Below are 26,946 nucleotides of genomic sequence, written 5' to 3' on the forward strand. Positions count from 1 at the left end.
AACCAAAATTTAAACTACTAGTTTTAAGGTATTATACCTTACTTAAAAATAAATTATGAACGTGTTTGTCAAGACTGTACTACACATAATAGGCACTAAATGTGCGAAGTAATATGCTAGATGTATTTTATTTTTTTCTCAATCCTGCAGCATTGGATGCTCAATGAAAGCAAAGTATCTGAACAGCTCAGGCAACATTGTTAAAGAAGTTTTTCCTGACAGCCCTGCAACATCCCACCACACCTCCCATTCCCCAATGCAGAGTTGTTCCTCCATGAATAGAAAAGCACCTTGTATATTCCTTTATTATAGAAATTACCACTAGTATTCAAAGCAGTGACATTGAAATTATTGTTTACATGTCTGCCTTCCCCCAATAAAATCTTTAAGGCCAGCCATTGGGTATATCATTGTGCAGAAGACTTAGTAGATATTTCAGATGTTTAATGAATTGAGAATAGGAATTAGAATCTTTGTATACATTCTTAAATATATGTGGCCAGCAGAATTCAGCTGGGCTTTTCGAATATGCACTATTTTGTAGCTGATAATATTTACTCTGGCCAGATCTTCCAAACTTCTCTTCAAAGAGTATTTTACTGCCTGAATATTTATCAACATAACCAAAAATATTTTAAAGTCAAACATCTTCCTTTAGGTACAGCATAGTGATTATAGTTAATAATACTGTATTGCATATTTGAAAGTTACTAAGAGGGTAGATCTTAAATAGTTCTCATCACAAGAAAAAAGGTTGAAACTATGTATGGTGACAGATGGTAACTACACTTATTGTGGTGGTCATTTAACAATTTATACAAATGTCTAATCATGTTATTCACCTGAAACTAATATACTGTTATATGTTAATTACACTTACATTTTTAAAAATCTTTGGGTGAATATTTTTAAAAGATGGAATGTTATGGAAAGTCAGTGGAAAAAGTGCTGGTTTTATGTCTCATGTTCTTATTAGTTTTGTGATTGAAATCAAATCACATACAATTCTGACAAAACTTATTTAAAAGTCAGACTTGGGTGTTTAGTTAAGTAATTAGAGAAGTCAGTGGGAGTTTTAATTACTCTGTTCAGGTGTAGTAATCTGAGTTATATAACTGAATTTGGATAAATCTTTTAGTAATAGTTGAGGTTTTCTTAAATGGTGTGAAAGCCTGTAAAACTGTTCGTTGAATAACAAGCAGGCTGTTTTCTTCATTAAGCTAACCACTGTGAAGTTCAGTGTGTGCGTCTTTATTTTTATGTAATCTTTTGTGCAGTTGTGCATATATATTTTGTTACATTTATGAAGTGATAAAGTCTAGATTGTAATTTACACTTGTTTTTTTAAAATTCTCTTTGAATTTGTTTAAACAAATTAAGTTTTTCAAGTTTACAGACATGAGTTAAAAAATACGGTATTTCAGAGTATTACTGTTCTGTTATCTAGTGCAGGATATTTTCAGTTTTTTTTTTTTTAATTAAGAACTCACATCTAGTTACATTAATTTATTACTAAAACTTTCCTTGATTTGTGCCTTATTTCCAAAAACGATTGCTCTAAAATAGGTCATAGGTAGCAAACATCTACTGTAGCTGTTTAGGGAAGTGAATTGTTAAATTTTTACTCTGAACTTTTTTTGTAGTTGAATCCATGTCTTAGAATTGGCATAAAGTTCAGGTTAAGCTAATAAAAACTTTAAATGAAATTTCACTGTAAATTTAACATTACTTTCTCAAGAATAATAATGATTACTAATAATTTTACTTGGAATATATCAAGAACAATGCTAAGTGCTTATCATTTATATCTCTTTAATCTTAGTAGCTCAATGAGGTGATACCATGATAAACTAAAAGGGTAGGTAATAAATTATGATGATGGGAATGGTCTGTGGTCAGGTCAGGAAGCAGGGGCCTCCTTAAAGAGGTGCCCACTTTACAGCCTCTATATTGGTTTACTGAAGATGAACAATAGCAGTAGTCTAGTCAAGTCAGGCAACAATATCTTTCTTCAGGTGGGAGATCATAGGCCCAAATGGAGCTCTAGACCTTGAGTGCTGTTTTAAAAGTCTAGGCTTGCCGAGCTTGCTCAATTGTTAAACCTTGTTCAGTGGTGCCCATGCAGTTTTTCTAGCCAGATATATACATCTCAAGCACCACTCATTTTATTGAGGAAAAACAATTTTGGTCTTGGTTTATGCCAATCAAAAACATCCTATGATATAAATTTTAATAATGGTATTTGAAAATAGAAGTAGCCTCTTCTGGAGAGTGTAACTAACTAACCATCCCAAGGGTATACACGTTAGATGGTTCTATTACCATTTTTTTCTTTAACAGCTGGACTAGCTAACATTTGTTGAGTTTTGACCAAGTGCCAAGCACTTACTAAAGCTTTATATATGTTGTCTCATTTAATCCTCACGTTAACCATATACAGTAAGTGGAAATATGGTCAATGTACTTTTTCAGTGTAATATTTTGAATAGATAATGCAGTCATAGAGTTTCGTTTATATAAGTAAATTATATGTAAGTCTTCCTCTAGTATGCCCACCATCTGCTCATTTACCACTGCTCCTCCCCCACCAATATATCATTGTTATTAGTTTCTTATGCTTGGAGTTTGTCTATGCATATTCAAGCAAATACATTCTTATTTTCCATTTTCCACAAATGAAGCATACTAATAGTTTTTTATTTTGATCTTTGTTTTACAACTTCTTATTACAATCTTTACACGTGCAGAAAAGAGTACAGTGAATCCATAAACCCACATTATTTTGCTGTTTTTTGCTCATTTTGCATTTGTGTATTATATGTATATAGGTAAGCAAAATGCATATATATGAGAATGCGTATGTATGTAGATGAGCAAAATGCATGTATACGTCTTTTTTACCTAAGCTATTTGAAAGTAAATTGTAAATCTCATGGTACTCCATCCCTAAATACTTCTATTTTTTGAGGTGAGTTACCACTAGCCAATGAAGGATTTTAAGCAAAGGAGTGGTGTGATTATTATTGCTCGGTGATGTAGAAGAGGATTAGAGACAGGGGCCGGTTAAGTGATTGTTACAGTAGTCCATGTGAGAAGGAAGAAGGACGAAAGTAGACCTGTGGATTTGGTAGTATTTTGTGGTTAATTGGACAGAAGAGTTAGCCGTTTACATTTTTTTAGAGAAAATCTGGAAAAGAAGTGTTTGTTAATCTTTTGTAGGGTTACATTTCCTCTCTTGCCGCTAAATGAACTGTTCCTGTTTGTTACTAGATGGAAAGAAATGAACATTTATTTCTCTTTACACCAGACACGCCATGGCAATTACTTAACATGTTATTTAATTCTGCCAGTCATTCTATGAGGTATTATTATCCTTATTTTTGTAAATGAGGAAATTGAAGTGCAGAGTTGTGAAGTAATTTGTTCAAGATCACATCGTTCTTAAGTGGCAGGTCCGGAATTTTAACATCGGTCTGACTAACTCTGAAATCATTGTGTGACTGTTTCCAAATTGTTTCATGAAGTTAAAAAAAAAAAAAGTGATTTTTTTTCTAAATATATTTCTAAATATATTTCTAAATATATTTTTTCTAAATATATTTGTAATTATTTTTAATCGTGTAATCATCAGCGTTTAAAAAATAGGGTACCCAAGAGTGCCAGATCTGCGGATGGACAGATACTTCATCTTTGAATTGAAGAGTAAGCAACACCTACCAACTAGCTTTCTCTTTGATGTAACATTGCTAAATGATGAATGCTAGTCTGTTCAACTGTTATGTCCTATAAATTCAGCATATTTTATGTGAACAAATTTATTATTTTATTATAAATATATTTGTGATACATAATCCCAATGGTTTTATGTTAGAAGTTTTATCATAAAAGATTCCTAAACTGAAGCAAATAAGCAACAAGTTGGAATACTTTAAAGTGAAGATTAATGTGATAAATAAAATACATAGCCTTTTTTTCTTTTTTTTTTTAATTAGGCGAGCCATCCAAGATGAAACAGCATTAAAGCTGGTGTGAAGCAAATAATCCAATGGCTTTTTGACACCTAAACTTTGGGGGCATTAGAAAATAAATTATGTTGCCTTTAAAGACTAAAAATGTAGCTTTTTAAAAGTGACATCTTGATTCACTTGAAAATAGAAAACGATCTATAACATTCCCAACTTCAAATAATCAAAGTAAAACTCATCAGACAACCTAAATTCTCATATGCCATTTTCTGGAGAATAGCGTAGATAGAGAATTGCCTATCAAGCTAAATCAGTCAGGATATATACCCCCAAAATCTGTGGCTTAAAATAACAGTTTATTGTTCATGCTTCATGTCCCTTGCTGGGAGTTCTACCCCTCCATTTATCCTCACTCAAGACCCAGACTAACCACCATTGTTTACTCTGACAGAGGAAAAGAGGTAATTATGCACTGACTTTTAAAGCTTTTTCTAGATGGTTTCACTTCCTCTCATTTCATTGGTGGAAGTAAGTTTCATGCCCACACCTAACTTCAGAGATAGCAGTGAAGTGTAATCTCACCATATGCTTGGTAGAACTGGAGTCTTGGTGCACAGCCATAATTTCTAACACACAGCCTTATGAGGAACACAGATTTATGCATGGTTAATTAGTAGAATCATTTAAACAGGGTGGTTAAGTACCTCTGAAGTAATCCCACTGTGATTAAATTAAGGGTCTTGATGCTGAAAGGTAAACTAGGTAGGTAAATGAAAATGTCTAGTAGTTACTTATTTGACCAGAGGAGTAGACTGGTTCAACTGGGCTTGCTTTTCATTGTGTTTTGTACATTACATTTTCATAAATATATTAAAGAAGTTTGCTCTTATGCGCTTACTTGTAATAGAAATCTGTTAGTGAAGAAAGATTCAAAATTCTCAATTATTTTTATGCAAAACGTGTCGAATAACGGTGCCAATGCAATGATCTGGTAATTAGTATTAAATATGATAACGAAGCATCACTTATTTTTTATTACATTAGACATACTAGAAATATTTTTAAAAGTATAATTTGGGAAAATATGCTACATGAGAGTGCAAATGAATAACATTGAAGTTCAATAGCTATAGTTTGGTCTTCTAAAAATTTGTGAAGAGTGATTATATATATATAGAGAGAGAGAGAGAGAATTTCTACATATGTACATGATGAAGAGTGATTATATATATATATAGAGAGAGAGAGAGAGAGAGAATTTCTACATATGTACATGAACAGGTATTCTCAAAGCAAAGTTATAAATCTTTAGCTTTGACAAACTTTTGTGTTTGTTCCTCCTTATTGGTGTTATAAACCAAGTGTCAACAGTTTCTTCATAAGGAATATTCTTTTTTACTTTAATTGTAAAAAATGCATAATATTTTATGTGTTACCATTTTAACTATTTAATTGTAGTTCAGTGACATTAAGTACATTCATTTTGTGCAACCATCACTACCATACATCTCTAGAACTTTTTTCCATTTTCCAAAACAACTTCTGTACCCATTAAACAATAACTCTCCATTTTCCTCTCCAGCCAGCCCCTGGCAACCACCATTCTACTTTCCGCTCTATGAATTTGACTACTCTAGGTACTTTGTATCATATACTCTTCATCCTTTTGCGACTGGCTTATTTCATTTAGCATTCATTAAAGGTTCATCCCTGGTGTAGAACGTGTCTGAATTTCCTTCCTTTCTAAGGCCGAATAATATCTCATTTCTATATATACCACATTTTTAATCCATTCATCCATCAGTGGAAACTTTGGTTTCTTCCACCTTAGGCTTCTGTGATTAATGCTGCTATAAACATTGTTGAACAGATATCTAGCTGAGTCCTTGCTTTTAATTCTTTTGGGCATATATTACAAGTTGAATTGCTGGATCATGTGGTAATTCTGTTTTTAATTTTTTAGTGATTATACTGTTTTCCATAGCACCTATACCATTTTACATTCCCATCAGTTTCCAAATTTTCCACATCCTTGCCAACACTTGCTCCTCCTTCCCTCCTTTTTTCCTTCCCTCACCATCCTAATGACTACTATGTGTTATCTCTTGGTTTTGATTTGTATTTCCCTTAATGTCACTGATAATTAGTAATGATGAACATCTTTCATGTGCTTATCAGCCAATTGTATATCTCCTTTGGAAAAATGCCTATTTCAAGGCCTTTGCTCATTTTTGAATTGTGTTGTTTTGTTGTTGAGTTTTAGTAGTTCTATATATAAATTAGTAGTTCTGGATATAAATTCTTTGTCGGACTTGTGACTTGCAAATACTTTGTCCAGCCCATTTCTTTTCCTTAATGAATGACATTGCATTGTATGGCTCTGCCACAGTTTATCAGTTCACCTATTGAAGGCTGTCATGGTTGCTTGCAATTTTTGACAGTTATAAACACTGTGATAAACATTGTTTTGCAGATATTTGTGAACATATGATTTATGTTCAATTGGGTAGATACCTAGTAGCATAGTTGCTGGATTATATGTTAAAACTTTGTTTAGCTTTGTAAGGAACTGCCAAACTGTCTTCCAGAGTGGCCATACCATTTTGCATTTCCACCAGCATGAATGAGATTTCTTGTTTCTTCACATGCTCACCAGTATTTGGTGGAGTCAGTTTTTTTTTTTTTCTTTTTAGCCATTTTAATAGGTGTGTAGTGGCATCTCATTGTATTTTTAATTTTTAGTTTCCTAATGACATGATGTTGAACCCTTTTTATATGCTTATTTTACAATCTACATAGCTTTTTTTGGTGAGGTGGGATTAGATCTCTTGCCTACTTTTTAATCGGGTTGTTTTTCTAATGTTGAATTTAAAGGTTCTTTTTTATATTGTGCATACAAGGCCTTTATCAGATAAGTGTTTTGCAAATGTTTTCTCCCAGTCTGTGCATGTTTTTTCATTTTCTTAGTCTGTCACTGAGGAGAAGCTTTTAATTTTGATGAAGTTCAGCTCATGTATTTTTTCTTTAATGGATCATGCTCTTGGTGTTGAATCTAAAAACTCAGTGCCAAACCAAGGACACCTAGATTTTTATGTTATTTTGTAGAAGTTTGATAGTTTTGCTTCTTACATTTAAGTGTGTGATCCATTTTGAGTTAATTTTTGTAAAAGGTGTAAGGTCAGTGCAGATTAATTTTTTTGTGTGTGGAACTTTTTGCATGTCGATAAATGCCACTTATTGAAAAGATTATCTTTTTCTCCATTGGATTCTTTACTCCTTTCTCAAAGATCAGTTGACTATATTTAAGCGTCCTTTTCTGATCTGTCAATTCTGTTCCATTGATATATTTACCTCTTCTTTTACCAATAACACGCTTTCTTGATTACTGATAAGTGTAGTGAGTCTGAAATCTGTTAGTGACAATCCTCTGACTTCGTAATTCTTTTCAGTATTATGTTGACAGTTTTAGGTCTTCTGTCTTTCCGTGTAAATTTAGAATCAGCTTGCTGATATCTACAAAATAACTTATGGAATTTTGATTTTGGATTTATAAAACAAGTTGGGGACAATTGACAACTATATTGAGTCTTCCTATCCATGAACATGGACTGTCCTTTAAGTAGATGTTTTGTGATTTATCAGAGTTCTTTAGTTTTCCTCAAATAGCCCTTTTATATATTTTGTTAGATTTATCCTTAAGTATTTATTTTTTGTGCTAATGTAAATAGTATTGTATTTTTAATACCAAATTCCAGTTATTCATTGCTAGTTATATAGGAAAACAGTTGACCTTTTTTTGCAGGTTCCATAAATTTGTTTACTAACATTCACATATGTGTATAATAATATTGATGTGGTCTACGACCATGCTACTATGAACAAGCCCGATCCCGTCTGATCTCAGAAGCTAAGAAGGGTCGGGCCTGGTTAGTATTTGGATGGGAGACCACCTAGGAAGACCAGGTGCTGTAGGCGTAAAAAATAAGGGATTGTAAGCTGATAAGGTCCTTGGAATCCATGAGGTCAACCAAGGGCTACCTCTCCAAATAAATGAATGAATGAATGAATGAATGAATGAATAAATAAATAAATATATTCAATAATGATATTGATGTGGGTAATCACGTGCTTGCTCACAAGCATATCCTCTTTATTTTTAAAGTTTAGTTGACATGCAGTATTAGTTTCAGGTGTACAACATAGCGATTCACATTTATATTTCTTACAATGTGATCAGTACAATAAATCTGTAAACATCTGTCACCATACAAAGTTATTACTATAATAACTATTTTTTCCTTATGCTATATATTACATCCCCACAACTTACTTTTGCATATTAATGTTGTATCCTGCAGATTGCTATTGTAATTACTTGTTCATTTCAGGAGGATTTTTGTTGATTCTTTGAGCTTTTTCTATATACAGTGATGTCATGTGCAAACTAGGACAGTTTGATGTCTTCCTTCCCAATGTGCATTCTTTTGATTTCATTTTCTTATTGCATTAGCTAGGACTTCCTGTAAAATGTTGGCTAGGAGTAGCTAGAGGGGATATCCTTGCCTTTTTCCCAGTCTGAGGGGTAGCATCTAGGTACCCTTATATGTGTTGTAGATTTTATGTGTATGTTCTTCATCCAGTTACGGAAGCTCCCCCAGTCCTAGTTAGCTGAGAGTTTTTAGCATGAATAGGTGTCGGATTTGGTCCTTTTATGTGACAATTAATATGATCATGTGATTTTCTTTTTTTCTACCTGTTGATGTGTTGGATTACATTAATTGATTTTCTAATACTGAACAAGCCTGCATATTTGGAATAAATCCCGTTTGGTCATGGTATATAAACCTTTTTGTACATTGTTGGATTTGATGTACTAAAATTTCGTTGAGGATTTTTGCATCTATGTTTATAAGAGATAGTGGTTTGTAGTTTTTATTTTTTAAAAATGTATTTACCTGGTTGTGATATTAAAGTAATGGTGGTCTTGTGGAATAAGTTAGGACATGTTCCCTTGTTTCTATTTTCTGAAACAGACTGTAGAGAATTAGTATAATTTCTTCTTAAATGTTTGATAGCATTCATCAGGAAACCATTTGGGCCTGGGGCTTTCTTTTTTGGAAGGTTATTAATTATGAATTCAGTGCCTTGAATAGCTGTCGGCCTATTCAGATTATTTCTCCTTATGTAAGTTTTGGTAGTTCGTGTTTTTCAAATAGTCCATTTTATCTAAGTTAGCACATTCATGGGCATAGAATTAGTTGTTCATAATATTTCTTTATTAATCCTTTAAAGTCCATTTCCATGATATGAGTAGTGATGATACATATCTCTTTGATTTTTGATACTGATAATTTTTGTCTTCTCTTTTTTCTTGGTTAGCTTGGCTAGAGATTTATCAACTCTACTATCTTTTCAAAGAATAGTTTTTGGTTTTGTTGATGTTTCTTTACCAATTTCCTTTTTACAATTTCATTTCTGCTGTAATTTTTATTTTTCTTGCTTGCCTTGGGTTTATATTGCTTTTTTCTATAGTTTTTCATGATGGAAACAGATTATTGAATTTAGATTTTTCTTTTTTTCTGACATACATATTCAGTGCTATAAAGTTCTAAATGCTGCATTTGCTGAATCTCACAAATTTTAAAAAGTTGTATTTTCATTTATTCAAATATTTTTAAATTTCTCTTGAGGTTTCTTTTGAATCATAAGTTATTTAGAAGTGTGTTGTTTAATCTCCAGATAATTGGAAATATTCCAATTTTCTGTTACTGATTTCTAGTTTCATTTCCTTGTTGACTGGGAGCATACATTGTGCTTTTCTTAAGGTGTGTTTTATGACCCACGATGTGGCCTATCTTGGTGAATACTCCATGTGAGCTTGAGAAGAAAATGTATTCTGCTGTCGTTGGATGAAATATTCCATAAATGTCAGTTAAATCCAGTTAATTGATGGGGCTGTTAAGTTTAACGATGTCCTTACTGATATTGTTTGCTGGCTCTGTCAGTTACTATTAGAAGAGTGTTGAAGTCTCCAGCTATAATAGTGGATTTTGTTGTTTCTCCTTGTAGTTCTTCCAGTTTTTGCCTCACATATTTTGACATTCTTTTGTTTGGCATATATACCTTAAGGATTGTTTATGTCTTCTTGGAAAATTAACCCCTTTATCATGATGTAATGCTGTTCTTTATTCCTGATAATTTTCCTTGTTTTGAAGTCTGCTTTGTCTGAGATTAATATAGTTACTGCAGTAAGATTCGATTACTGTTAGCATGGTATATATATCTTTGTCTCTTTACTTTTAATCTATCTGTCTTTATATTTAAAATGGTTTTAGGCAACGTATAGGTGGGTCTTTTTTTTCTATCTACTTGGACACATTCTCTCTTCAGTTGGTGTATTTAGACCATTCTCAATTCAAGTGGTTATTGATGTAGTTGATAATATCTACCATGTTTATATCCATTCTCTCTTTTTGAGGTGATTTTTGTCTTGGTTTCCTGAGTCCTTAATATTTAAAAATATTAGTCTTTTATCCGCTATGCATGTTATACTTATTATCTGACATTTCCTTTTTCAAATTTAGTTTGTAGTGCCTTTCGTTGTTCAGAAGTTATATTTCTTTCATAGTTTGTGGTTATTGTGTCTTGATTAAGAAAACTTTTCTATCTAAAAGTTATAAAAATTCTTATATTTTATTCCAGTAATTTAAACACACAACACATTTTTTTTTAATGTATTAATTCATCTAGAATTCTTTGGTCTGTGATGTAACTATTTTATGAGGATTCAGATATTTTTCTTTCATGAAAGGATAGCCAGTTGTCTCTATCATTTTATTGAATAGTCCAACCTTTCACCACTGATTTAAAATTGTACATATATAATAAATTTACAGATTTACATAGTCTAGTTTTGTATTCTGACCAGTACTATTTATTCGATCTATGTGTCTTTGCCTATGCTAATACCATATTTTAATTACTATAGCATATTAGCTGGCAAGGCAGATCCTACCTTATAGTTGTTTTTCAAATTTTCTTGGTTATTTTTATGAATTTTTCTTCCCTATGACAGTTATTAAATTTTGATTAATCATTGGTTAACAATGATTAATCTAGAATTTTGTAGATTAATCATTGACTTCTTTGTGGTAAATTTGCTTCCAGTTAATTACAAGACATGCCAAAGAACAAGCAACTTAATTCCTTCTTTTAAGGCATTCCAAACCAGTAAAGTTTTTCTTTAGTGGCCAATATAGTTCAATAATTTAACCTTTCTAAATATGAACTTTTCATATATTTCTTGTGTTTTGTAATAGTACTGTCATCACCATGACATCTTTATTTCTTATTCCTTTAATTTTTACCTCATTTCTATTTATTTGATAACCTGGTGCTGTAAACTTGGATGTATTTCTCCTTGACTATACATTTTCCATCATGCCCTCCATTTTCTTTGTTACCACCCTCAGAAACCTCACCCACATTCTCCTTATTACTCCTCAATATCATAATATCATGTGAACATAATTACCCTTATCCATATTACACATATCTTTCCTAGTCTCTTGGATGACTCTCAAAGGATTAGTTTAAGTTTTTGGTTTGAGTTGTGTCCAGAGGCACAACTACTATTAGTTCCTGCTACAAGTTCCACCTGGCTCAAAAGAATGGGAAATAGGAATCTATGGGCAGAAGATTATTAATTTTTATTGACTTGACTAGTTGAACATTTAAAGATAATATTAAGTACTGTGGGTAAAAGTTAGAAATTATTACGATAAATCTGAATTAGATTCAAAGATTATAAAGTATCTTCACTGTTATTTCCATTGAATTTAACCAGAGTATTCATAGGATCTTTATTTTTACTCCACATATTTTCGAGAATATTAACATGGTCTCTTGATTCCTTATCTTTATTTTTTCTATTTATAAGTAGTTCTTTCTTCTTCCTACTGAGTACACAGTATAATGAAGACAGTTTAAATTTTCTCTGTTATTTTAAGATCTTGAAAAGCTTCAAGATCACTAACTTGAAAGTGATTGACCCACATATCAACATATTTTAAGTCTGAGATAATTATTGTGACATAGAGACTATGTATATATTATTTTTTTATTATTTCAATTAGAACTCTTAGTAATATTTTCTTATGGTTTAGTATGGAACTGAACACTTTCTGATTTAATGTGAATTTGATTAATTCAATTGGCAATAAGTTGATAACAAACATAATTGGCTTTAATCAAAAGGTTTAGGATTAATTAATTCTTTAATTTGTATTTAAGATTAGGAATTTTGCTTTGTCTAGAAGTCCAGCAGTCCATTTCTTGTCCTTCGAAGTTACTGGTTTGATTTTAATGTTTATAAACCCATATTCAATTATTTGTAGGGATGTTTTTGCTATCTATAGTTGGACATGAACTACTCTGAAAATTGCTTAAAACAACAATCATTTGTTTTACTCACAAATTGGCAATTTGGGCAGTGTTTGGTTGGGAAGCTTATCTCTGCACCACGTGGTGTCTTGGGGATGGCTTAACTTGAGCTAGTGATCCTTGTCCAACAGCTCACTCACATGGCTGGCAGAGCGGTATTGACTATTGATTCCTCTACACATGGGTCTGTCAGTGGGGCACCTTGGACATTCTCATACATAATGACTGGTTTACAAGAGTGAATATCCCGAAAAACGATGTTCTAAGAGACAAGAAGTTGAAACTGCTAGTTTTTTAAGGCCTGAGCCTGGAAACACGCATTGCCTCACTTTTGTATTATATTGATCAAGCCATAAGAGGGCAGAGATTTTAGGAATGGAGAACATAGACCTCTAGCTCTTGATGGGAGGAAGGAGTGTAAAAGATATTTGGAGCCATGTTTTCAGACTACTGTAATGATGTGGGGATTTTGCTATTCTTAGTTGATAAGGTTATTTTACTTCAAAGGGAGAATAGTGTTCGAACGTTGAGACAGTAATATTAGTTTTATTCAGATACTATTTTCCAGTGCAAATGTTTTTTTTTTATCTTTTCACCATTCAGACTTTTTGAAGAGTATATCTGAAGTATTAAACAGTATTTGCAAGATGTGTATGAGGAAAACTAGAAAACCGTGATGAAAGAAATAAGAAAATATCCTAATAAATATACATGGATAGGAAGATTCAATATTGTTAAGAAGTCAGTTTTTCCCAGCTTGATCTATACATTCAACACAATCTCAATCAAAACTTCAGCAAGCTACTCTGCAGATATCTAGAAACTTATATTAAGTTTATGAAGTCAAAAGACCCAAAAATATTCAATATAATAGTAAAGAAGAATAACAGAGTCAGAGGACTGACACTAACTCACTTCAATATTTAGTACATAGCCACAGTAATCAAGACAGTGTGGCATGATCAAAGAAATGCACAAATAGATTAGTGGACAGAATTAATAGTCCTGACACTTAATAGACACTTAAATATAGTCAACTGATCTTTGGGAAAAGAGCAAAGGCAATCAATGGAGAAAAGATAATCTTTTCAATAAGTGGTACTGGAACTTATTCACATACAAAAATGTCAGTCTACACATTGACTTTACACCTTTCTCAAGAATTAACTCAAAATGGATCATAGACCTAAATGTAAGAAGCAAAATTGTCAAACCTCTACAAGATAACATAAGACAAAATCTAGGTGCCTTTGGTTTGATACTGAGTTTTTACTTACAAAATAAAAAACACTGTCCAAGAAATAAAAAATACATGATTGAGATCTTACTAAAATTAAAAATTCAGTGAAAGATACTTAAAGAGAGTGAAAAGACACGCACAGCTTGGAAGAAAATATTTGGAAAGCACATGTCTGATTAAGAGCTTGTATCCACAATATACAAAGACTCTGTAAACTTTAGCAATAAGAAAACAGCATAATTAAAAACTAGGTAAATGAACAGACACCTCACCAAAGAAGATAAGTAGACGGCAAATAAGCAAAAATGTCTCAACATCATATGTCATTGGGGAATTGAAAAATAAAACGAGATGTCACTACACATCTGTTTAAATAGGTAAAATCCTATACAGTGACTTTTATTTTGATGTAGTCCCATTTGTTTATTTTTTCTTTTGTTTCCCTCATTCGAGGAGATATATCAGAAAAAAAATTACTAGTAGCGATATCATAGTTTACTACTTATATTTCCGTCTAGAAGTTTTATAATTTCAGTTCTTACATTTAAGTCTTTAATACATTTTGAGTTTATTCATTTCAAGTATATGGTGTGAGAAGATGTTCCAGTTTCATTTTTTTGCATGTATCTGTCCAGTTTTCCCTCAAGAGACCATCTTTACCCCATTGTATATTCTTGCCTCCTTTGTCATAGATTAAATGATCACATAGGCACAGATTTATTTCTGGGCTTTCTATTCTGTTCCATTAATCTATATATCTGTTTTGATACATAGCTGTACCATGATATTTTGATTACTAGAGCCTTGTATAGTTTGATATATTAGAATGATACCTCCAACTTTGTTGTTCTTTCTCAAGATTGCTGTGGCTATTCGAGATCTTTTGTGGTTCCATATACATTTTTGGATTATTTCTTCTAGTTCTGAGAAAAATGTCATTGATATTTTGATAGGGGTTGCATTGAATCTATGGATTGCTTTGGATAGTATGGCCATTTGGAATGATGTTGATTCTTCCTACCCATGAGCATGGTATATGCTTCCATTTATTTGTATCTTCTTCAGTTTCTTTTTTCAATGACTTATAATTTTCTGAGAAGAGGTCTTTTACTTCTTTGGTTAATTTGATTCCTAGGTATTTGATTGTTTTTGATACAATTATTAATGGGATTGCTTTCTTAATTTCTCTTAATTTCTCTATTTTCATTGATGTCTAAAAGTGCATCCAACTTCTGAGCAATAATTTTGTATCCTGCTACTTTACCAAATTCATTTATCAGTTCTGACAGTTTTTGGTGGAATTTTTAGGGTTCTCTCTATAAAGTATCATATCATCTGCAAATAATGCCAGTTGTACTTCCTCCTTTCCAATTGATATGCCTTCTATTGCTCTTTCTTGTCCAATTGCCTAGCTAGGACTTCCAATACTATGTTGAATAGAAGCATTGAAAGTGGGCATCTTTATCTTGTTCCTGATCTTAAGGAAAATGCTTTTAGCCTTTCCCCATTGAGTACAATGTTAGCTATGGATTTGTCATATATGGCCTTTATTATGTTAGGTGTGTTCCCTCTATTCCCACTTTACTGAGAGTTTTTATCATAAATGGATGCTGGATTTTGTGGTTTTGATTTGCATCTCCCCAATGATTAGTAATGTTGATCATGTCTTCTTGTGCTTGTTGGCTAGTTGTAGATCTTGGATAAATGTCAGTTCAGTTCTTTTTCCCATTTTTAATTGGGTAGATTTTTTGTTGTTGTTTGACTGTCTCTTTTGAAACTTATTAATTTGTAGGAGCTCTTTCACATATTTTGGATTTTGATCCTTCACTGTCTTTTTAAATATTTTCTCCTTGTTATCTTCATTAACAAGGAAAAGCTTCTAAACTTCTTTGGTTTAGAAGTTTTTATGTAGTAGCTCCTGTTATTTTTTCCTTTATATATTCTAGATTTTATATCTTATTTCATAGTGTTTTATAGTCTAATATTAAAAATACTGTCTTTACTCCTACCTTTCATTGATATGACTTTTTTTTACAGGCTAACCAGAAAATAGATATTTGCTGTATCTATTACATTTAATCTAAAATTAACTGTAGATTACATTTTGTAGGTATAACAAATTAAATGCTGTGTTTGTAATTAACTCTGGATCTTTGTTTATACCTTAATGATTTAGAATTGGAGGAAAATTTTCTATATCTGAGACTTCATTTTTATATAATAATTGCTGTCTCCATGTTCAGGGAGTAGTTACTTAGCACATGACCTAAATAACCTAAACATACACACATAAATACACATATACACACACATATTATGTGTGCTTTTTTTACTTAGGTATTTTTTTCTGAAATAAATTATATGAATATAGTTTCAAATAATAAAAATTCCTATTTGTGATCTCTGCAATCTAGCCTATCTTAAAAGTTTTTCCCTTTAAAAAGTTTTAATTGTGATTTTAACTCTTTCTGGTAGTATTATTTTAATATCTTTTATCTTTTATTGTTACCTTTTATATATAACCTGATAAATATGAGATATTTTGTTTGGTATTTTTTATAATAGTTATGTTTATAGAAAATGATGTAATAGCTTCATTTTGTGATTAGAGATTAATCTGAAATTATAAAAAATATCCTTAAAGTATATATGCTTTAAAATTTTTTAAATTTACTTTGGATTATGACCAATGTACAGAAAGATTTTATATAATTTAAGAGAAAATTGTTTAAATTAAATCTGATGAGCAGCCCAAAATTGTACAGTTCATGGATTATAGGGTTTTGATCTAATAATTTGCACTATTTTGATTTAACACTTCTCTTCATTAAAGGAGCTGTGTAGCTTTATTTTCTTTAAATGTAGCTACATTTTCTAATATTTTTAATATTTCAAGTTCTTCTGAGTTTTCTTATCATTGCCTAATGTTTTTTCTTGCACTCTGTGGATTTGGTTAAAAGTATTCAAAATGCTTTTATTGTCATGTTATTGTTTATAATGATTTCCAGAGTAAATAGATTTTAAAAGATGCTTAATTATACTTTTTAAGTATAATGACCAGGACATGTATTTTAACTGTTTGTAAAATAATATAAAATAAGTTATTTGGTATATTTCATATAGATAACATTTCTGAGCATGGTATTTACAGTGACAAAGAATTAAGTTTGGGAAATAATTGACAGATTAAAAAATATATGCTCATAAAACAAAAAAGCCTTTTGTATTTAAGTTCTGTTATTAGTAAGTAGATTTTCTATAAAGCTGTGTACAGCAGTCCCCCCTTATCTACAGGAAGTGCATTCTGAGACCCCCAGTGGATGCCTGAAACTGTGGTCAGTACGAAACCCTATGCTTTTTCTTATTTATTAATATATACTTATGACAAAATTTAATTTATAAATTAGGCACAGTAGGAAGTTAACAGTAACTAATAAAATAGAGCAATTATAACAATGTACTGTAATAAGTTATGTGATTGTGATCTCTCAAAATGTACTGTACTCGCCCTTCTCCTGATGTGAGATGATGCAGTGCCTACGTGATGAGATGAAATGAGGTGGATGTGCTAGGCAAAGGGATGATTCATGTCTTGGGCAAGATTACATGAGATTTTATCATGCTACTCAGAATGGTGTGCAATTTAAAACTTATGAATTGCTTACTTCGAAATTTTTCATTCAATATATTTGGACCATGATTGACCATGGTTGACTGTAAGTAACGGAAACCACAGAAAACAAAACTGTGGACAAGGAGGGGACTACTGTATGCCATAACAACTGGAAGTTGAATGTTTGTCATGAAATTTCATGTGTTATTGGTGATTGTGTCACATCCAAATAATGATGGTGATTTTATTGAAATTAAAAAAACTGCTTTATATTTAGTTGGCTTGGAAATTTTATTCATAATTGTATATACTAACTTACTTTCAAAAGAGAAATCCACATAGGATTGCTTAATATTTTGGAAAACTCTAAAATGTAAATTGTCACAATTAATGATAGCTATGACATTCATCAGTATATTTATTTCATGTATACATGAAATAAAAAATCTGTTCACCTTAATTTCTTTGGGGTGAGTGTGTGACGATGCCAATATGAAGGAGCTAGATTCTGTGCCCTTTTTATTTCTGACTTAATATTTCTATTTTAACTATTCAGGCTTTAATTCTGTGAATGGGATATAGGGCCAAACTAATAACAGTAGTTAAAATGATCATACATATCCTTCCGATTTAAACTAATTTTGTTTTGAAATCAGAGTGAAAAAACTTTTTTTATTGGTTAACATTAAATAATTCTATCACTTTTAGGCCATTAAGAATATGATTGAGGTTTTTCATTTTCATTCTGGTGCCATCATTTTGGAATTAGCATTGCAGAAGAATTGATATAGTTTTGCATTTTTATTTCTGGTGGTGACAAACTAGCTACTGTCCACTCATAGAGAGCAGTACCGTACTTGTGAATGGTGGCCTTTTTGTGACAGCCTATAGACTGACATGAAGTGCAGCCTGTGTTGAACTGTCAAGTGAGAGTCTGACAAAAACTCAGCGGACAGAACTAATTGGAGAGAAGGATTTTTGTGCCCTCTTTCTTTCTATTCTTTTTGTTTCATAAGGCAGATATTGTTAAAGCAGCTTGTCTATGTAATATTTGTCTGCCTCTCTTTTCTCGTTGCATGGATCATTTTTAAATTTAAAAATTTGCACTGCAGGTCGTTGAGCACTTCCACATGGAGGTTGGCACAGGACCAAACTCGAGACACGCAACTCATAACAGTTGATGAAAAATTGGTAAGAATTTTTTTCTGTACACTGCTAGAATTCTGCCTTCAGGGTTATTTTTGTGCAATAGATTTTCCTAATGGTGTTTTGGGTTCTTCAAAGAAAGTGATTTAAATTTGAATTTCTAGGTTGTGTATAAATTTTAAGAATTTATTTTTTGAAGTATTTGTCACAGAAAGATAAAACTAATTTGTGTTTAGCATTATACACAAATATTAAGTCATATAAATATTAAGAAATTAAAATTACAAGACTTTCATTTATGTGTAGCAGAACATTTTTACTTTGGTAACACATGTAGTGTTTATTTTCTCAGTTATACTCCTATTTAAGTTGTAAGATACCAGTACTATCTAAAATTAAGTATATTGGGTTTTTCTGGAATCCGTTATTCTAGTGACTGATTATGCGTGTGTATATACACAAATGTACACATCTCATTTCTACATTATGCATGAGTGACTACAACCTGCAACAAATGAATAATATTCTTTTGTTAATTAGTGGCAGATAGAATTTTGGTAACTATAACATAAAATTTTTCAAAGTGTGGTGTTACTGTAAATGCAACTTGTTGTTTCTGCTTATGTTGTGTAATAGTATAAATTTTATAAAGTTTCTAAGACTTTCAGTAAAAATGTGTTATAGCGTATAAGCATGCCTTTTATATCTGGTTTACCATTATCAAATATATGGGTGCGTTTCTTAACTACACCCTTTCTAATTGTTTATATTCTTTTATCACTCAATTTTGAGCGTATAAGCATAATTTGAACAATAACTCACACTTAAGTTTCTATCTGTACCATTACAGATATAGTTAAATACATAAGTAAACAGATAATATGGAAATCTCACATCTTATGCTTATAGCTGTTTGGTTTTAACTTTAAATCATCTCTTAGATCTGGCTTCTGACTTTGCCAGTCTTCTAGTCTGGGCTATTATCATCTTGCACCTAGATTGCTGCAGTAGTTTCTTAAATGATCTCCACAGATATTTTAATCTTCCTTTAATTCATTTTCCACAGGATAACCAGAACAGTCTTTTTTTAAATGCTGTTTTTGTCATCTCTCTTGTGTAAAATCCTTTTGTGTTTCTTACTGGTCTACGAGTAAACATTAAAACCCTAACATGGCCTTTGAGGTTTTTCATGATTTAACTCCCATTTTCCTCTTTCTCTAGGTTTATCTTGTACTACTCACTGTCTTTTATCCTCTTTGCTCCAGCTATATCAAACCTGGAACTTGGCTGTTCCTTTTCCTTCTCAGGGCAAACAGATTCCAGTTAACTCTGCCTAGATACTTTTTACCAGTCCTCTAGCTTTTCATCCAGGTCATCCACTTATTCATCAGATGTTAATCAACTATCCCTTGATTAGTCAAGTATAAAAGAAATGAGGCAGGTATATGTGTGAGAAGAGGAGGATTTACACATACCATGTATTCATTAATTAATGAGGGTATTTTAATTTCTCCAATGGCCATTTCTTTTAAGCCCCAGTATTATAGAGGTTACTGTCTATAAAATTTTCAAATTTTATAGCATTTTCTAGTAATGCTTCTAAGTTCTCTTTCTAGTCTGAAGAATGTATAAGTCAGACAGCAGTTTGTTGCTCTAAAGGTGCTATGAAGCATATCAAAGAGGTATACAGATTGCTTTGAGTTTCGTGCTTTTAATTATATCTCATAAAATTGGTTGTATACTTTCAATGAATTTTGTTGCCCTGTATAGATTTTTTCCAGCTTTGTTATAACTTTCTTGAAGTATGTACTACTCAAAATGAAAGTATGATATTCCAGCTGAAATCAATTGAAGTGTTATGTATAATTATTCAGTTATCGAAGTAATATTTAATATGGATAACTGAAACCCATAGGTAATTTTCAAACCTGAGTTTTAGCCATTCATTTAGGTTTGTATTAAAACAAAGGTATTAAATAATCAAATAGGTGATATAATGCTGATAGGAGTTTTATGTCTTCTTGTTGCTAAACAGTATCAGATGGAGAGTTCAATAAGTAGCCTAATGACAAGACCAGGGGCTGAAGAGTACTTATAGAAGAAATATTAAGCAATTAGAGTTGATTATATTTGCATTTTGGACAAAAATAGTTCTGAAAATATATGTCAATATTAATGATAAAAGTGTTTCAAAATGTGAAGTAAATCCTTATGAGTAGTTTAAAAAGGGATATGGAAACAGCATTTTAATGTCACTATAATATAAACCAATTTATTAACTTAAGATACCATTTTTATTAACCACTCAACACCATATTGCTGTTATATTTATGCCTGAAATTGTATAGAAGCTAAATCTTGTAAGGGAATTGTTAGTCATTATTATGATTTCTATTGGATATTCTTATATACTATATTTAAAAAATATAGGTGATGCCTGTTAAAGCCCTGGTCTTAAGTGAACTTGACCTAGTTGGGGATCAATTTTAGTGGTTATTTTTAGTTTTAGAAAATGGATGAGGAATTTAAAACCAGAGGATAACTTTAGACGTTACCTTGGTTATAGTACTGACTCAACTTACTCTTCATTTAAAAACTTGTTTAAGATAAATCTTATGTGGGAATGCACTAAGTAATTAACTAGATAAAAGCTCAATTGCTAAAGGGCGAGGGTTGGAAGCATGGCAGAAGACTCATAAGCCTTCTCTAGGACAGTGATTCTTAAAGAGTGGTCTGGATTGGGGAGCCAAGACCCTTGTAGGAGATCCACAATGTCAAACTATTTTCATAATTATGCAAAGACTTTATTTGCCCTTTTCACTGTGTTGACGTTGACACCGATGTTACAAAAGCAATCGTGGTAAAACTTTTAGCAACTTAGCAGAAATCAAAGCACTGGGCCCAAACTGTCTATTAGTCATTGTATCCTTCACATCCTCACATTTGAGGTTTAAAAAAAAAAAAAAAGAAAAAATCAGTTTTACTTAACGTTCTTGAGGAAGCAGCAAAAATTATTTTTAAAATCTCCACTCTGCATACCCATTTTTTTTACGTTCTATATAGCAAAACAGAACTATGCATAAAACACTTCTGCCGCATACCAAAGTACCACTGTTGTCTCAAAGAGAAGCACTTGTATGGTTGAGTTGCTGTTGCAAACAACTTAGCCAGTTTTTTCGTGGAACACCTTTTAATTGAAAAAACTCATAACAGATGGCAAACTATGGTTACTCAGTCTTTGGTACATGGCAGACATTTTTTAGAAACTAAACCTGTCACTTCATGGAAGTGTTGCCCATAATAAACTTCAAGCTTTCAAGTAAAATTGATAATTTTTAGAACTTGATTCTGCTGCTGATCTGATTGAGCTTGAAAACTTCCTAGCACTTAAAGACTGTCCTAATGGTATTGGTGGTGATATTAATAAATGCGATTTAGAATATTGCATAATGAAATATGTTAACATTTGGAAGGTCTACATACCTCTGTGAACCAGTTTTTCCATATGACTAATATATAATGATATATAAAATCATGCATGGGTAAAACATTGGTTTAAAATGCCAGAGAGAATTGCATTTAATGCATGAAAATATTAAGGTTATTAAAATATTGTTCCATTTTCTAATTACATATCTGTGTGAGGATGAATTGTCTTCATATATTGCAACCAAAACAATTTAGCACAACAGTTTGAACGTAGGAACAGGTGTTAGAATTAAGCTGTCTTCTATTAAGCTAGAGATTTTTAAAAATGCAAATCATTGCCACTCTTTTTACATAATTTTTTAGTGTTGAAAATATAGTTATTTTTCATAATCATGGAAAATTGGTTCATTATTTTAAACTAAGTATATACCTAAATTTTTCTCTTTTAATTTCTTATCTGGCAGATATCTATAGATATATCTTATATAAACAGAACCTTTTGAGTCTCAATAATTTTCAAGACTGTAAAGGAGTCCTGATACCAATATGATTAACAATCATTCTTCTAAATCTTCTCTTTTCTAGGTTAAACATCTCCATTGAACATCACATGAATTCTAGTTAATTCATTATCTTAATTACCTTGCAGATTGAGTGAATCCCTTTTAAACTGTTGTTGCCAGGATTTCTTAGGATACTCCAGATGTATGGTGCAGGGTTTGGTGGAGATTATTATATCTATTCTTTTAATCTCAGCAGTTCTAATAAGGTAACTTAAAATTTAGGTTCTCATACTTCTTCCTTATGTGGATTTCATAGAGAGCTAAAACCTCAGATCACTTTTTTATTTGTACCATTGTCATGTTTCATTTCTCCTATCTTAAGTATATGCTGTTTTTTATTTTTAACTGTTCTTTCTAGATTGGTTCAAAGAGCATATTACCAAGCTTAATTTTTTTTTTTTACTGTTATATCTGATAGGCAGAATTTAATGTTTATAACATAAGAAATTAAAGGAATTTTTATAGTGTTTCGTGGATGTCAGTATCATTATAAGTACAGAGAAAAAGCTGTTTTATTTTGGATATGGATTGTATATTGACAACATGTATCCTGTCTTTTTTTAGGCAAAGAATGTAAAAGGGAAAGTCTGCCTGGCATTTTCTAATGTAAAGAATCTATTCTTTCATTTTAGAACTATATACAATGTTGACATAGAGAAGAAATCTTCGGAGAATAAAGTTGTAGTTATTTCTTGGATTTCTGTCAATGAATTTTATAGCAGAGCACATGGTAAATTTCTAATCAGTCAGCCTTAAAAATGTCTTCTCTATTGTGTATAAGCTGCTAATTATCCTTTTCATTTACTTCAGAATTAATAAAATTTAAAATATCAAAAGAGTAGATGACAGCATCTTTAATCTCATAAATTTATGTAGAACAGGGATGTTTTAACAAAAAACATTTTGTGGGTTGCAACATTATTATTTTCAAAAACGTGATACTTCCTACAAATAATAAGAAAAGCTTTTCATTTTTTGTTAGTTTTTGTTGCAGGAGTTGCTGTGCTATAGAGGTTGGGTGAAGAATGTCTTTGCCTTTGTGCTTTATTAAGAGAGTAACTTTTCCCTTTATGCTACCCCACCCCAGTCTCCTTTCAGTACATTTGATGAATTTCCAATGAACGTGGGTTTTTTTTTTCTATGTTCACTTGGACTATACAAAATAGAGTAAATTTTCAATACTCTTTAAATATTTTTAGTAGGTGCTCCCCCACAAAACAAGCAAAATATAAATTAGACCTACATAGGTATATTTTTGAAATGCTTTTTAATCATTTTTATTACCTAGTTTTTAAATACTAATTTCTGTTTGTCACAATTACCTTATATTAACTACTACTATAGTTAAATTAAATACAGAGATAGAAAAATCCCCTGATAAAATGTAAGAATTGTTTCAATTTATTAATAAAAATAATGAGAAATAAGCCTTAATAGTTTGGACTTTAGTGTATTACTTCTGTAAAATTCTGTTGGCTGCCATCTTTCCTTCATTCTTCTTTTATTTTTTCAGTAAATACTTATTGAGCACTTATGTGTGCCAGGCACTATGCTTCAGTGTTTATATTGACACTTTAAATATTTTGTTTTCATTTAGATGCTTAGTTATTTTGTTTAAAACTATTAAGCACCACCTGTTTTAAATTACAGTGTTATACATACATAAGTTCTCAACACAAATGCATAAGAAAAAGGAAACTTTATTTAGCAATCTGTAAATCTCAAATTTATGGAGTGGGATGGGGGAAGGATGGCTATCTTTTCCAAGCTTTTTTTGAGAAATTACTTTATCGTACACACTTTAATGTGAAATCCTTATAGAATTTTAAGGAGTCTGTATTAATATCTTTATTTAAAAATTAGGTGTGCATATAAAATGAATAAAGTCAATATTTTGAATGTTGCCAATTTGTTGTGTTTTACTGCTTGACAGTTTCTTCCAAATAGCAATAACATAGTTAAAGCTTTGTTACTTGCTGATTCTTTTAATTGTCATTTGATTAAGCACATGGTATTAGTAGCACACTGGGTGATAATATTGCTGTTTTAGAATGTCTGCGAGCAGCAACAAGTTATTTAATAGACTTTTTTTGTCACTTTAATAGGTTTTAAATTTTTCATTGCTTGAACTTGCTCTAAGAAATTTGTAAAAATAATTTTTGTAAGCTTTCCAAAATAAAACAATTACATTTGCTACACAAGTGTTGGTTTTGTGTTGTTTTTGCCTCTTAACATACTAAAAGTTTATAAATGAAAACTTTTTATAAGACTGTAAACTCAAATTAAATATCTGCCATTAAAAGGTGACCTGCACAAAAAGATAAACTTTAGTTAAAGGCTTACATTTGCTTTGACTGCCTGCTTTTTTTTTTAAGGGGTCAGTTTTCTTTTAGTGAGATTACTTTCTTTTGGTGTATGGCAGTGCTATCTCTGCTAGATTATTGGAAGGAGTAGTGTCTGTGATTGGGATTATACAGCCTTCTAGCATCTCAAGTGTCTGTTTTGTCTGGACTTTCCTCACGAAGCATTCTTGTGCAAAAATTTCAAGGCTTTAGTCTGGAGCACTGGGTCAAAGGATATGTCTCTTTGAAGGGTAGACAGGAGTTTTTTTATGTTTTATTCACTAAGTAGTATTTCATTTTACATCAAAGAATAGCAGCTTTTGAGAACCTTCCACAGTGGCAGTTCAGCATGTGGGGTTCTTTTAAGACTTTCACTAAATATGGAATAATGTTTCTTCATGTTTTTCAGTCTACAAATGCTTATCTATATTTTTATATTTAGATGAAACTATTAAAATAAAAGAAAAAAAGCATTGATTAAATGTTAGTTTGAAAGAGTTTTATTTTTAAAAAACTTAACAATGTACTTCTGATTTTACACTACCCACAAGCTACTGAAAAAAAAAAGGCGAATAGCCTTTAAGATTGTAGCAATACTGTTGCTTAAAATTCTAAGGAAGAAGTAATGACTAATGGTTTTGGAAGTGTAAATTTTATAGTGAAATGGCCATTCTTTAATTGGCCTTTTCCTCAAGTATGAGAGGAAGTGGGGGATGGGGAGAGATACTGATTTTGAAAAATATCAAAAACTCAAGTAATGAAAAATGTTGACTTACTATAGCTAGAAGTAAGTGTTCTTTCTACACCTTTGGAATAGGTTAATAAATGTATTATGAACCAGTAACATTAATCACACAGTAAGTGGTTGCTTATATGTTTAGAAGATTGAGTTATATTTAATATTCCTATCACATGATATATATACTCAAGCATATGAACTAATATTAAAATAGCTTTTATGTTTATGGGTAAACATGCTCTTAAATTACTGAAAATTTATCGAAGTAGAATTATTCAATCATTTAAAATAGAAATATTTCTACTCATTAAACAAGTCAGATCATTTATTATATACAGTTATGCAAAATAAAATTATATTGATATAGAACTTTGTAAAGTATACTCCCAATTAAAATCACATATTATCACACTGTATAAAACTTGTGCTTATTAAATACTTAGAGAGGAACAAAAGATCTACAATATTCAGCCATCTCTATTATCTATGATTCTTCAGCAATTAAAGCAGATTTATTTTCCTCTTTGTTCCCACTTGGAATACTTGAACAATGCTGGAGAATTGAACTGACTGGAATGTTTTATCTTTCAAAAGCTTTAAGGTTCTATGTACCAATTAGCAAAATACAGTAAAGGTTTAAACTGTTAATAGCTACAACATCTTTAATGCATATATCTGTAGTATGCTAGTGCTGTGTAACAGTTCTCCATTGTATGTCTCTTTTAAGGAGAGTAACTGTGTCAGTTTTTTTCTTGCTTTACTACCTGCTGTGTATGGAAATTGTGTATAGTACTTGACACTTGCTTTCAAGAATTTAAAATTCTTGCATGTTATTATGCAGTATCTTTGACTCTCACTAAAGTAGAATTGATATTTTATTTGGATGTTATATTAAGTTTTTTGTCACATTTTAGCAGTCACATTTAGCAGTTATTTTATATGTAAAAAACATTAATTTTCTTTAATGAATTTAAAGTACACAGCTGTGTGTTATCTCCTTGGAAACTGGTTTTTTAATTTTATTCATTTAACTGAATATAATTATAAATGAATCATCAAAGATTATATCAGAGTGTTGATGATTCATTTTATACTGTATTTGAATATATTTGTTTTTATATTGTTTCTTTGGTAGTAAAAAAAGAGTATTTTGTTTTTAGTTGTAAATTTTTTTTAATTGGATGGCTTGCCAGATAATTTCAGAACTCAGTTCATCCAAATACCCACCTTAAACTTGTTAAAGCCTCATGTCCATCATCTTATAGTAAGTTCTTAGTGAAGGCATGGATGAGAGCAAGTGAAGAAAATAGGAGTAACATCTTTTGGTGACAATTATTTATTCTCTACTGGATCTCTGGGAATAGAATTAGAGCAAAGGAAAGGAGAATGCAGATCTCAGAATTTGAAACTAGCAAACTTTGATTCTGTTTCTGTGTTCAGGCTTTCTAATTTTACACATTCTAGTCT

The 26,946-nt window shown here is 31.2% G+C and overlaps 1 protein-coding gene, 1 long non-coding RNA gene and 1 pseudogene across 2 annotated transcripts in view; all 3 read left to right on the top strand.

The window, feature by feature from the left end:
- NDUFS4 (NADH:ubiquinone oxidoreductase subunit S4) overlaps positions 1–26,946 on the top strand; it is an 88,215-nt gene that overhangs the window by 15,634 nt on the left and 45,635 nt on the right. Inside the window, exon 2 of the mRNA XM_006912452.3 lies at positions 18,373–18,451. Within this exon, the coding sequence (XP_006912514.1) occupies positions 18,373–18,451 (79 nt within the window). The remainder of the gene's footprint in view (positions 1–18,372; positions 18,452–26,946) is intronic.
- LOC112480240 lies at positions 7,822–7,940 on the top strand (annotated as a pseudogene).
- LOC112480209 lies at positions 22,231–23,825 on the top strand. The gene is made up of 2 exons (XR_003046518.1): positions 22,231–22,604; positions 22,963–23,825. It is a non-coding gene; the product is annotated as an uncharacterized LOC112480209 (long non-coding RNA).

Source organism: Pteropus alecto, unplaced genomic scaffold (genome assembly GCF_000325575.1).
Source record: "Pteropus alecto unplaced genomic scaffold, ASM32557v1 scaffold73, whole genome shotgun sequence".
Classification (NCBI taxonomy): domain Eukaryota; kingdom Metazoa; phylum Chordata; class Mammalia; order Chiroptera; family Pteropodidae; genus Pteropus; species Pteropus alecto.